Source organism: Macaca nemestrina, chromosome 3, assembly GCF_043159975.1.
Source record: "Macaca nemestrina isolate mMacNem1 chromosome 3, mMacNem.hap1, whole genome shotgun sequence".
NCBI classification, from domain to species: Eukaryota; Metazoa; Chordata; class Mammalia; order Primates; family Cercopithecidae; genus Macaca; species Macaca nemestrina.
The window spans coordinates 4615855-4629650 of NC_092127.1; the positions used below are offsets into that span (position 1 = coordinate 4615855).

Here is a 13796-nt window from a genome sequence, read left to right on the forward strand (position 1 = left end):
GGCGGCGGGACAGGGAGGACAGCAAACGTACCGGGAACGAAAGTCTAAACCTTGGTTTTAATTGGGCGCCAAATGAATTTTTGCTCGGAAGGTTAGGATATGGATGGTGCCTAGTTTAAAAAAGGAGATTCTGGGACATGTCCAAGTAGCCACCAACTGAAGTCATAAAAGGACACCAAAGACAAATTGCATTAATGGTTGTCAAGGGCTAACTCAGCTTACAAGTCATGAGATATTGTTTTAAACAAATACTGTCAAACTTCTTAGCCTCCCCCCACACTCTGGAGTATCACCATCATCAAAAACTAAACAACACTCTAACAAACCCTTACTATGTTCCGTGTTCTATGAAAAGTATTTTGCACACATTATCATTTAATCTTCACAGGAACTTGGGGAGGTGAGCCTATTATTTGCCCTACTTAGCAAATGAGAGGCGAGGGATGGGCAGGTGGCCTTGTGAAAGGCCACACAGTCAGTGAGCCGCAGACCCAGGTCTCCAGTCCACTCCCGTCATCTTCAGGGCTCCTGCCCTGACCTATGCTTCTCCATGCCCAAAAGATATAGACTGTCCTTTAAAAGCCACACAAAAATGCAGAATGTCCCATTAGGATGGCTACTGTAAAAAGCATGGAGAATAACAAGTATTGGTGAGCATATGGAGAAATGGGAACCCTGTGCATTACTGAGGGGAAGGTAACAGGGAGCAGCCACCCTCGGGGAGTATGGCAGCTCCTCGAAAAGTTAGTGATCCCGCAGCCCCACTCCTAGGAATGTACCCCAAAAGACTTGAAAGCAGGGACTCAAACAGATTCTTTTTCTTTTTGTTTTTGAGCCGGAGTCTTGCTCTGTTGCCCAGGCTAGAGTGGGTGGTACATCTTGGCTCACTGCAACCTCTGCCTCATGGGTTCAAGTGATTCTCCTGCCTCAGCCTCCCGAGTAGCTGGGATTACAGGCACCTGCCACCACGCCTGGCTAATTTGTGTATTTTTAGTAGAGACGGGGTTTTACCTCTTGGCCAGGCTGGTCTCGAACTCCTGATCTCATGATCCACCCGCCTCGGCCTCCCAGAGTGCTGGGATTACAGGCGTGAGCCACCGCGCCCGGCCTGTATGCCAGCATTTATCTTATTCACAGTAGCCCAAAGAGGGAAAACACCCAATGTCCATCGAATGATGAATGGATAAGCAACATGTAGTGTGCACATACAATGAAATGTTTTTCAGTCTTAAAAGGAATTAAATTCTGACACATGGTGCACCATGAATGAACTTTGAAAACACTATGTGAAGTGAAAGAAGCCAGACACAAAGAGGCAAATATTGTATGATTCCATTTATTTGAAAGATCCAGAACAGGCAAATCCAAGAGACAGAAAACAGAATAGAAGTTACCAGGGGCTGTGAGCAGGAGCACAGGGAGTTACCGTTTAATGGGTACAGTTTCTGGGAGGTGAAGAAATGGTTCCGGAGGTGGATATGGACAGTGCTTGCACAACATTACGAATGTACCTAATGTCACTGAAATGCACCCCTAAACATGGTGAAAATGGTAAATTTTATGTATATTTTGCCACAATAAAAAATAATGCCCTCCGCTCCTTTGAGCGTTTTGTAACAGTTGCCTCCAACCACAACAACAAAATAAATGTTTTCTCTAATTCCATTCTGTAATGCCCTATTTCAGAACAACGTCCCTTATGATTGCATCAGTCCTGTTCGGAATATGACAGTGCAGATGCAACTGAAGGCTAAAGTGCACGGTTTAAAATAGAAGCTTAGCACAAGCTGCAGCCAGCTGTTCCCTAGCCATACATGGAAACGCTTTGTTTTTCAGATGACCGTCCGGCTGGAACGCGGAGTGTGAGAGCTCCGGTGACGAAAGTCCATGGTGGTTCAGGCGGGGCACAGAGGATGCCGCTCTGTGACAAATGTGGGAGTGGCATAGTGTAAGTGTCATTTTTAACCCTGGAATTTACAATACCGCTTGGCAACAGTTCATTTCTTCTACTTTAAGACTTTATAGACTAAAGGCAATTATGAAAACCAAATTTCTGTTCATCAACTTGAAACATAGGTCCCCAACATTTAACACATTGTGACTGTCACTCCTTAGATATACCTCCAAATTGTCACATCATATGAATCAGCAATTTTGACTTACAATTTCAGAATATTCTCATGAAAAAAAAAAAATACCCCAAATGTATGTTGAAAAGTCACTTCTAAGAATCATGACTTCACTTTAAACTCCCCCACCCCTGTTAATGTCTAGTCTTTAGTAAGTGTATACATTTAGTATACATAGTATCCTCCTCTGTATAAACACAGGGAAACAAATGCAGCACGAGGATGTTAATTAAAATACATTATCTTTACCCAGTTTAAGTTACACAGATTTTGAAACAAAATATTGAAAAACTACTGTCAGCTTCTATTACAAAGAAATATTTATTTATTTATTTATTTATTTGGAGACAGAGCCTTGCTTTGTCACCCAGGCTGCAGTGCAGTGGCGCAATCTTGGCTCACTGCAACCTCTGCCTCCCGGGTTCAAGTGGTTCTCCTGCCTCAGCCTCCCCAGTAGCTGGGATTACAGGTGCCCGCCACCACACCTGGCTAATTTTTGTATTTTTGGTAAGAGGAGGTTTCACCATGTTGGCCAGGCTGGTCTCCAACTCCTAACTTCAGGTGATTTGCCCGCCTCAGCCTCCCGAAGTGCTGGGATTCCAGTTGTGAGCTGCCGCGCCCGGTGGGGACCTTATGTTTAAATAACCACACTTGCTAGTTCAGGATCAAGTCAACCAAGATAATTCTGACATCCTCATGGCATTCGTGCCATGTGGGCACATCCCCATCCCATTATTCCATTCCCCTGCCATGAATTCACACACTGATGTGTCCTCTGTCCGGTTAGCCAGGATACATCCCAAGAGGGCAGTGGGGGATAAACCTGGTTAGGGCAAGAGGAGGAACGTGGGACCAAAAGGTCAAAGCAGGGCAGGGAGCTCAGAGCAGAGAGGCCCTCAGTAAAATACAATAGTGCCTGACGTTACCAGAAGCAATCATAGTGCCTAAGCTGGAGTAAACTGTTCACAGTAGAAGCTAGTCCACCCACCCCAAAGGAATTCCATCTCTGCTCTTTGATCTGTTTTCTCTTGCTCCATTGAATAAAGGCTGGACCACCCAGATGGAAAGCAATCAGAGAGACTCTGTTCATTGGGTAGATGACCACTCTGTCAAAAGCAGAATTTTTTGCAGAGGGGTTGGTCTTGTCTCCATCATGTCTCCCTCTTCAAAGAAATGATGAGGAAAGATCATGAAGTAGGATCCTACAAATTTTCTATTAAGGACTCTTTTGAAAATCTGAACATAGTCCCACGTCAACACCAGAGAGAAACATGGGATGGCTTGTTGTGGATATCCTAGATCTCCATGACAATTACATACAGTTTCACGGCTGTGCATGTTTTTACAGCTGGAGGCCATTGTTTCCTGACTGTGAAATAGAGAACACCTGCCTTCTCTGTTGGGTTCTCTCCTTTGTCTCAATTTTTGCTCTGTGGTTTTTTAACTTGAGCTCATTTTCTTCCCCAACAGCGGTGCAGTGGTGAAGGCACGGGATAAGTACCGGCACCCTGAGTGCTTCGTGTGTGCTGACTGCAACCTCAACCTCAAGCAAAAGGGCTACTTCTTCATCGAAGGGGAGCTGTACTGCGAAACCCATGCAAGAGCCCGTACGAAGCCCCCAGAGGGCTACGACACGGTCACTCTGTATCCCAAAGCTTAAGTCTCTGCAGGCGGGGCACGCACGCACGCACCCACGCACACTTACACAGGAAGACGCCCATGGCTTTGGGCAGAAGGATTGTGCAGATTGTCAGCTCCAAATCTGAAGTCAAGGCTTTAGACCTTTATCCTATTGCTTATTGAGGAAAAGGAATGGGAGGCAAACGCCTGCTATGTGACAAAAACATACACTTCGCTATGTTTTGCAACCCTTTTTGTCTGGGGCTAGCAATAATGATATTTAAAGCAATAATTTTTTGTATGTCATACTCCACAATTTACATGTATATTACAGCCATCAAACATGTAAACATCAAGATATTTGAAGAAGTCTAATTGTCTTTCCTTGACAAGTTGATTTTGCAATTGTGGTAAATACCAAATAACAATCTTGTATTCTAACATAATCTGCAGTTGTCTGTTTCTGTTTTAACGATTACAGTGCATGTTAGGGAGAAAGTCCCTGAATTTCTTTAGTTTTATATTCAAACAATTATGCCACTGGATGCAACAAACATAATAAATACATAAAAGATTTTAAAAATACCTAATGAAGTGGCATTCATTGAATTCAAATAAAATCAACATTTCAATGAGAGAACCCAATCATATTTTAACATGTACACTAATAAATATTTTAAGATAAATGTGGTTTCTTCTCATTACTCTTATGAGCACAAAATTTCTGATGATAGGTGAAGCACTGAAATTTGCTAAAGGTAATTCAGTCTCTTTCAAATTAAAAGTTTCACTTGCTTCAACAGAGTCTCTTTCAATTTAAATATCTCTTTCAGATCAATAGTCAGATTGAAGGTTCAAAGTCCATCACGGCTGTTTCTCAGGCTCAATGGTTCACCACCTCCTCTTCCCAAGATGGCATCTCCAGGAGGAAACAGTTTAGAGGACTTCCTAAGGAGGGCAGGGGGTGCTGGTCTCCTGGGGTCCTGCTTGTATCCACTGTTGAAATCCTTGGTTTCACTTGTGATCTGTGGTCTGTTTTCTTGACATAGTTGGGGCCAGGCAATAATCCCACCTCCACTGCCACCTCCAAAACTCTCAGCTCAGCTTTCCTGGAGTCACGGATCATCTGTCTGAGACATGCACTCCGCCTGGCCCTGGAGCAGGCAGCCTACCTTGCAGGCTCTGCACCGTGTTACCTTGCCTCTCACCCAGGGTGGCCACAGGGGAATGCCCCTGACTTGCATCTCTCACCTACTTTCCATGTTCCCCATTGGGGACATACAGGAACTTCTGAAACTGTTCCCTCAGGTTCAAACCATGGGGAACCAGCAGGGTGAAGACCCTCAGACCCTCTGTCTCACTACCTTGTGTCACATGGTCATCTCTACCCCACCGCAGCTGCTGTCTGGCCTGGAACAAGTGTTCTCCTCCCATAAGGTCCCAAACGGGACACAAGTTTTATTGCTCTGGGATTCTCCCAAACTTAACTGACTCTTTCTGACCCTGACCTGTTCAGGATTTTGACCACGTGAGAGGAGCCAAAACACGTGCCTGGCGCCTGTAGGCATTTGACATTGCAACTCCTGTGCCAACAAATGCATTCACTAACAGCTATTAAAAAAATAAAACAGACTTTTGAGATCAAAGAAATGAATGTATCCAAAATACATGTTTGTTCAACAGTCATTTTCAAACATTTTGTTCTGGGAAGGAGATAAACTGAAAAGTTTAGAAAGCAAATGAATGGTAACTGACTTCAAAAACCTGAGAAACTTAAAACTCAAAGTAGCAATGGAGAAAACCATAAACCAACCCAATTTACTCTTTAGAATCTTAAAAGGCATGGCAATGGGCAGCACCTGGCATTTCTGGACCCGAGGATAAAGGTGCGACTACCATAAGGAGAGCTGAGTAGAAGCTGTTTCAGAAGCGCTTATTCCCTTAAGCAGGGGTCCCCAAACCCCTGTGTGGCCTCAGACGGGTCTGTGGCCTTTTAGCAACCAGGCCGCACAGCAGGAGGTGAGCAGCGGGCTAGCGAGCAAAGCTTCATCTGTATTTACAGCCGCTCCCATTGCTCGCATTGCCACCTGAGCTCCACCTCCTGTCGGATCAGAGGCAGCACTAGATTCTCAGAGGAGCACGAACCCTGTCGTGAGCTGCGCATGCGAGGGATCTAAACTGTGCGCTCCTTATGAGACTCTAATGCCTGATGATCTGTTCCTGTCTCCATCACCCCTAGATGGGACCATCTAGTTGCAGGAAAACAAGCATAGGCTCCCACTCATTCTATATGATGGTGAGTTGTATAATTATTTCATTATATATTACAATGTAATCATAATAGAAATAAAATGCACAATAAACATAATGCACTTGAATCATTCCCAAACCATCCCCTACTGCCCCCATCTGTGGAAAATTCTCTTCCACGAAACTGGTCCCTGGTACCAAAAAGGTTGGGGACCTCTGCCCAACAGGCTCCCCCTGCTAGGTACTATCTGGAAAAGGTAAAACAGAGCATCTCCCAATTGGAAGATGGAAGCACAGTTGATGGTATGTGTACCATCCTGCAAAGAGGGTAGATTAACAATGAAAGATTCGGCCGGGCACAGTGACTCATGCCTGTAATCCCAGCACTTTGGGAGGCCGAGGTGGGTGGATCACGAGGTCAGGAGTTCAAGACCAGCCTGGTGAAGATGGTGAAACCCTATCTCTACTAAAAATACAAAAAAATTAGCCAGGCCTGGTGGCAGGCGCCTGTAAGACCAGCTACTCGGGAGGCTGAGGCAGAGAATTGCTTGAAACCGGGCGGTGGAGGTTGCAGTGAGCCAAAAGCATGTCACTGCTCTCCAGCCTGGGTGACAGAAGGAGACTCCGTCTCAAAAAAAAAAAAAAAAAATCCATGAGAAAAGTGTACATTAGACATTATATTGTACATGCATCTACATTGTTAGATATTAGCATTTTCCTTAAATTTATATTTTATGTCATAAAGTGTATAATAAACTGCTTAAGTTCAAATGTTTAATAAGAAGCTTTTTATAGTAACAAAATGTAGTATGTTCTAATCTGAAATTTGAGAGAGATATGGCTTAAATTTGATAATTTAGACTGTGTAACTAAGGCAGGTCCTAAAATTGCATGCTCATTACTTTGAAGAAAAGTCATTCTTTTGACAATTAAATCTCAAAATGTAAACATGTAGAGGAATTACATACAGAATTAAAACAGAAATGAATACTAAGTGAACATTATTTTTAATATATAAAGTACAGAATGAAAACAGGCATGTTGAAAAAAATTAAAACTCTAAAAATGCAAACAAATGTAAAAGCAATATTTCCCCCATGCTAGCATTTTGTTTTTCAATAATGAATTCACCAGGAATCCTATATAGAAATTCATGCCATGAAAAATAATGCCAACCAGTTTTGATTTAGCTCACAGAAAATCATTTTCTTACAAAACAGACTAGCCACTGTGTTTAGATTTATAAGCTTATGAAAGCTAAGAATGATCAATGAAATGATCTATGATTAAGAATTGGGTGCCTATGAACTTTGGATGCATTATTAATTAAATTGCTGTATTTTTCAGAGGAAACATAATATAGAGCTACTCCACTGTCTGCCAATAGGGAGACTGATTGAATGAAAACAATTCTAGTTGTCGCATATTTTTGCACCCGTGTAAGCAGCATAAAGTAAAGCTTAATGGTTAATGTGAGCCACAAACAGTTTACCCAACTCTACAGGTGATAAAGCTCACCAACTGCCCAGCACAGGAACACTCCAAGCTAAGTAGAATGGAGCTTTACGGTTTCTTCTATCAACAACTTTAGTTGCAAAAGTTTGCCAAGTTGTCCTTTGAGCAGATCTAATTTCAGTCCTAAGAAAAACTGCTACTTGTAACAATTACTCTCTATTATCATGTCATGGTGACCTAATGTTCTTTTTAAAATTTATGCTCTTCCAATTGTATCTAAAGCATAAAAAAAGAAGACTGAAGAAAGAATGAAGGCATTCAGATAATTCAAGTAAATAAACCATTTGCCTGATCTATATGATTATTTCAAGATAATCTCTCAGGTGTCTATTCATTTTGGAGAGCACTCAATAAATATTTATTGAGCACCTATGAAGTAAAAGATGTTGAAAGCTACACATAACAAAATAGATTTTTAAATATTTCATCTATATTCACAAGTTGACTTTTTTATTTATTTATTTATTTATTTATTTATTTATTTATTTATTTTGAGAGTTTCACTCTTGTCACCCTGGCTGGAGTGCAATGGCATGATCTCACCTCACTGCAACCTCAGCCTCCTGGGCTCAAGCCATTCTCCTGCCTCAGCCTCCTGAGTAGCTGGGATTATAGGCGTGCGCCACCACTCCTGGTTAATTTTTGTATTTTTAGTAGAGACACGGTTTCACCATGTTGGCCAGCCTGGTTTTGAACTCCTGACCTGTGGTGATCCTCCTGCCTCGGCTTCCCAAAGTGCTGGGATTACAGGCATGAACCACCACACCCGGCCCCTTTTTGTTTTTTTGTTTGTTTGAGACAGAGTCTCACTCTGTCACCCAGGCTGGAGTGCAGTGGTATGATCTCATCTCACTGCAACCTCTGCCTCTTGGTGAGATCTCAGCTCCCTGCAACCTCTGCCTATTGGGCTCTAGCAATTCTCCTGTCTCAGCCTCCCGAGCAGCTGGGACTACAGGCGTGTGCCACCACACCCGGCTAATTTTTGTGTTTTTAGCAGAGATGGTTGTTTCACCACGTTGACCAGGCTGGTCTCAAACCCCTGACCTCAGGTGATCCGCCCTCCTCAGCCTTACAAAGTGCTGGGATTACAGGCGTGAGCCACCGAGCCCAGTCTACAAATTGATGTTTTAAAGCTAATTCGAATGTTATGTGTGGTTGATTTGGAAACAAAGTACCTATAAGAAGTGGTTATCTTGTTGAAATTACTTTCAGATTTCTTAGTAATATTATCCATCATTCATAAAAAAAAAAAAAAAAAGAAAAAAAAAGAAAATTAGGCCTGGCGAGGTGGCTCACGCCTGTAATCCCAGCACTTTGGGAGGCTGAGGAAGGCGGATCACAAGGTCAGGAGATCGAGACCATCCTGACTAACACGGTGAAACCCCGTCTCTACTAAAAATACAAAAATTAGCCAGGCGTGGTGGCCGCGCCTGAAGTCCCAGCTACTCGGGAGGCTGAGACAGGAGAATGGCGGGAACCCGGGAGGCGGAGCTTGCAGTGAGCGGAGATCAGGCCACTGCACTCCAGCCTGGGCCACAGAGCAAGACTCTGTCTCATTTAAAAAAAAAAAAACCACACATAAAATTAGATATTAACATTAGCTTTTTAAATCCCTGAAAACTTTGTCTCAGTGTGCAGAGAATGTCCAAGAAATGTCAGCATGTCATAATTCATGAAAACCCAAAGCACAATTCCATTCTCCAAATTATTCAAAAAATAATGCAAGATCGAAAACCTAGTTGCTACTGCATCGGTAAGTATGGCAAATGCATAAATAGATTTTAAATAAAGATTATATTAAATACCAAATGTTTACTTTAGGATGAAAATTACTCCATTCATTTATTTGATTATTAATCTTGTGAAGAAGGATACACAGGTTATCCATTTCTGTACCAAGAGCAAAATTATGTTGTGGGTTCGAGAACTACCTCTCAGGAGACCAAATTCCTATTCCACCTCATCTTCTGAGGTGTCTGAGTTGAAAAGCACAAGTGTGTGTGTGACCAATGGGTACAGGCACCGAGGTGAGCACATATCTGTGGTCCATTCAGGCCCTGAGGATATGTAATAGTGTCACGTGCTGGAGCCTGCACTGTGTGCAATTATGCCCCGGACACCACTTCCTTCCGTGTTGCTCAGCCTACCTCTTCTTACATCTAGGGCCCCCGTGACCGCTCTCTGAGTTCCCAAAGCTCCCAGCCATCACCCTTCTAGAGCACTGCTTCATCCTGCAGACCTTTTATTCCACCTCATGAATATACTTGATCCTGATAGCAATTCCTCCGATTAATGCTTGCTCTGTCAGCTATGCTGATAGACTAAAGCATGCTAATGAGTACTACTAATTTTCTTTTTTTTTTTTTCTTTTGAGATGGAATCTCACTCTGTCACCCAGGCTGGAGTGCAGTGGCGCAAGCTCTGCTCACCGCAATTTCTGCCTCCCTAGTTCAAGTGATTCTCCTGCCTCAGCTTCCTAAGTAGCTGAGATTACAGGGGAGCACCACCACACCCGGCTAATTTTTGTATTTTTAGTAGAGACGAGGTTTCACCTTGTTGGTCACACTGGTCTTGAACTCCTGACGTCAGCTGATCCACCTGCCTCACCCTCCCAAAGTGCTGTGATTACAGGCGTGAACCACTGCACCCGGCCTAATAATTTTCTATTGCTCTCATTTATGTCAGATATTTGCATTTTGTTCCAGAGACAGTCCTTTCGTGGACAAGAATGTCTTCAATGGTAGGAATTCTAGACAATTAGTTGGCTGGTGGCAGGCCATTAGGTGGCTCTCAAATGACCTCATTATTATGAACAGGAACAAAATTAATCACAGGTTCAATACGCAATTCAGCTATTTGACTTTACTCTATTTAACCTTCCAGATGACACCAGAAATTGAAATCCTTTTCTGAATAATGCAAGTTATTTCAACACACGGAAGATCAGAAAGCATGTGGTAATAGATGTGTATACATGTGTCATCCCAGGTAGAAACACGCCAAGTGTACGTCCTCATGATGGCTTGGGAACAATAGCATGTTCTAATATGTGCTCTCCAGTGTACACTCATGGTGTTCACAGCTATCAAGAAGTGCAGCTTTGGAGCAGCTGGCACCTCACTCCGCTTAACAATAGTCAATTGCGATGGATCACACCTGAAGATTCAGCTGGCTCATCCATCGTAATGTAGTTAGGATAGGTTTTGAGAGTTATTTGATCAAATAACAATTCAATTCCATTTTTTAAAACTTTTTATTAAAACATGACACACATGCAGAAAAGCGCACACACACTGAGTGTGCTTGCAGCACAGTGAATTTACTCACGAAGTGAATAAACCCCTGTAACTGCCAAGTGATGAGGAAAGAGAAGACAGCTAGCTCTCGAACCCCCTTCCTCCCTCTCCCTTTTATTAACATCCCATCATCTCCAAAGTTTTCCACTATGCTAACTTCTAACACCATAAACCAGTATTGCCTGGTTTTGAACTTCATGTTTTTAATAAATATTTATATTTTTATAAATATGTTTTATATTGTTTATATTTAAATGTTTATATTTATATTTCTTCTGTGATAGTTCCTTACACACACACTTATGCTTTCCATTGCTCTTCATTCCTTTCTGCATGTCTACATTTCCATCTTCCTTTAAAACTCCCTTTAGTTGTTCTTTTTTTTTTTTTTGAGATGGACCCCCAGGCTGGAGTGCAGTGGTGCGATCTTGGCTGTCTGCAAGCTCTGCCTCCCGGGTTTATACCATTCTCCCGCTTCAGCCTCCCAAGTAGCTGGGACTACAGACACCTGCCACCATGCCTGGCTAATTTTTTGTATTTTCAGTAGAAACGCGGTGTCACCGTGTTAGCCAGGATGGTCTTGATCTCCTGACCTTGGGATAGGCCCACCTTGGCCTCCCAAAGTGCTGGGATTACAGGTGTGAGCCACCGCACCCGGCGACTTTAATTGTTCTTTAGTGCAGACCTGCAGGTCACAGATTTTCTCTATTCTAGTACTGAAAAACGTTCATTTCAGTTTCATTTGTGAAGAATATTTAAATCAGTAAAGCATACTAGGTTTATAATTTATTTTTCTTTGTGTTCTCTTATTGTGCTAAAATATACATAACATGAAATTTACCATTTTTAAGTATATGATTCAATGGTATTAATGACTTTCATGATGTTGTGCAACCATCATCAATATCCATTTCTAGAACTTTTTCATCATCCCCAAACAGAAACTCTGTGCCCATTAAACAATAATTCCCCAGTCCCCTTACTTTCAGTCCCTGGTAACCTCTATTATACGCTATGACTATGGCTATGCCTACCTGAGGTACCTCATATCAGTGGAACCGAACAGTATTTGTCCTTTTGTGTCTGCTTTCTTTCACTTGGCAGAGTGTTTTCAAGTTTTATCTATGCAGCATGTGTCAGAATTTCACTCCTTTTTAAGGTTGAATAGTATTTCATTTTATTGCATATATATGTATATGTACCATATGTTTTAATCCATTCATTTATTGATGGAATTTTAGTTTTTTTCCACATTCTAACCATTTTGACTAATGCTGCTATGAACACTGGTGTGCACACTAGTTATTTTAACATCTTCACCTTCAAAGATTATAATACTGATGATGACTAAATTATCACCCAAGACTACAAAAAAAAAAAAACAAATATAATGATCCTTTGCATTTTGCACACACATCACAATTTTGACTTCGCAGTATATGAATGGAGCCGCTGTCTGGGGAATACAAAGACAAAAAAATTCTACCAACTGAACTTAGTTTTAAAGAAACCTGTTGTTGGGAGAGGAGTTCTACAGCCAAAGATTTGCCTATGAACCACCACGTATGGAAAATTACTTTTCCAAAGAAGAACCAGACAAGTAGATGATCTTTTGATGTCACGTTTCCCCTAACTCCTAAGTTTTCTGTAAGGGAGAGAACGTGTTCATGCCGCCAATGCGTCAAGATCAGTGAGAGGTGCTCGGTGAGGAAAGAGCACTTGGTGGAGTGTGGGCTGCCAATTACAAATCTTCGGATAAAATAGAGAGAAAATGCGACTATGTCTCCACTGGAGATCCCTAGTTAGCCAACAGATCAGGCGCAGGGTAAAAAGACAAGTGTAATTATTTCAGTCTACTAGAAGAGCAAGAAAAAACACCTTGCGGTCTACATTTACGCTTATTAACTACTAAAACTAAAATGAATTAGTGTTTGTCAGGCAAAGAAAACTGAAAAATCAGGAATTGCACTCCGTAACTGCCACAGTGGGTTTCTTCTTCGTTTTTTATCAACATAATGTAAGTGAAATAATTGGAGAAATAAAAAGAAATGAATTTATCATAAAAAATGTATATTTTAATATTTAGGTATGTGGGCATAGCTATAACAGAAGATAATAGGAATTAATCAGCATGAATGCAGTAGCTACAAATGCAGACTAATATTTATGTATGTGGGCATAGCTATAACAGAAGACAATAGGAATTCATCAGTATGAATGCAGACTAATGTGAGTGCATTATATTGGCCCGTCAGACACCTAAGAAGTGTTGCTTTTGGTGACTTGATTAAGTTGTGAACAAAGTTTTTTCAAACAATCTATTAATTTACATGGCAGTTGCAGTCATAACACCTTCTATTTATATTAAACATTACAAAATCATTTTGCATTTTACAAGGAAAATAGATTCGTTTTTATAATCATGTAATTATAAGCAGGTTTTTCACCTACATGAATATCTGGCAAGACCATTAAATGTGCAAGCAATGCAGAAGAATTTTTCTTTCTTTTTTTTTTTTTTTCTGAGACAGGGTCTCACTCTGTCACCCAGGCTGGAGTGCAGGGGCACAATCACAGCTCACTGTGCAGCCTCAACCTTGTAGGCTTAACTGATCCTCTCACTTCAGCCTCCTGTGTAGCTGGGACTACAGGCACGTGCCACAGTGCCTGGTTAATGTTTATATTTTTTTGTAGAGACGAAGCCTTGCTATATTGCCACAGTTTGCTCAAGCAATCCTCCCACTTCAGCCTTCCAAAGTGCTGGGATTACAGTCATGAGCCACCGCATCCGGTCGATACAGGAGAATTCCTCAATATGTAGAACTGTTTGGCACATTACAGATAGTTTCATACCCCCGGTCCAATTGCACTAAATCCCAATAGACCTCCCATCCCTGTGACAGCCACAACGCAGAGGCAAATAATCCTCTGAAGTGTATCGCCATCATTGAGAACTTCTTGTCCTTGAAGGTGATTAGACGGAATT

At 41.8% G+C, this 13796-nt stretch overlaps 1 protein-coding gene across 3 annotated transcripts in view; it reads left to right on the plus strand.

Moving 5' to 3' along the window:
• LOC105466559 (PDZ and LIM domain 3) overlaps positions 1 to 4334 on the plus strand; it is a 34714-nt gene extending 30380 nt beyond the window's left edge. For all 3 annotated transcript variants that reach the window (XM_011715577.2, XM_011715576.2, XM_011715578.2), the window contains 2 exons: positions 1837 to 1948; positions 3600 to 4334. In XM_011715577.2, the coding sequence (XP_011713879.1) occupies positions 1837 to 1948; positions 3600 to 3789 (302 nt within the window). In that variant the 3' untranslated portion in view covers positions 3790 to 4334. The remainder of the gene's footprint in view (positions 1 to 1836; positions 1949 to 3599) is intronic.
• Positions 4335 to 13796: the final 9462 nt, after the last annotated feature.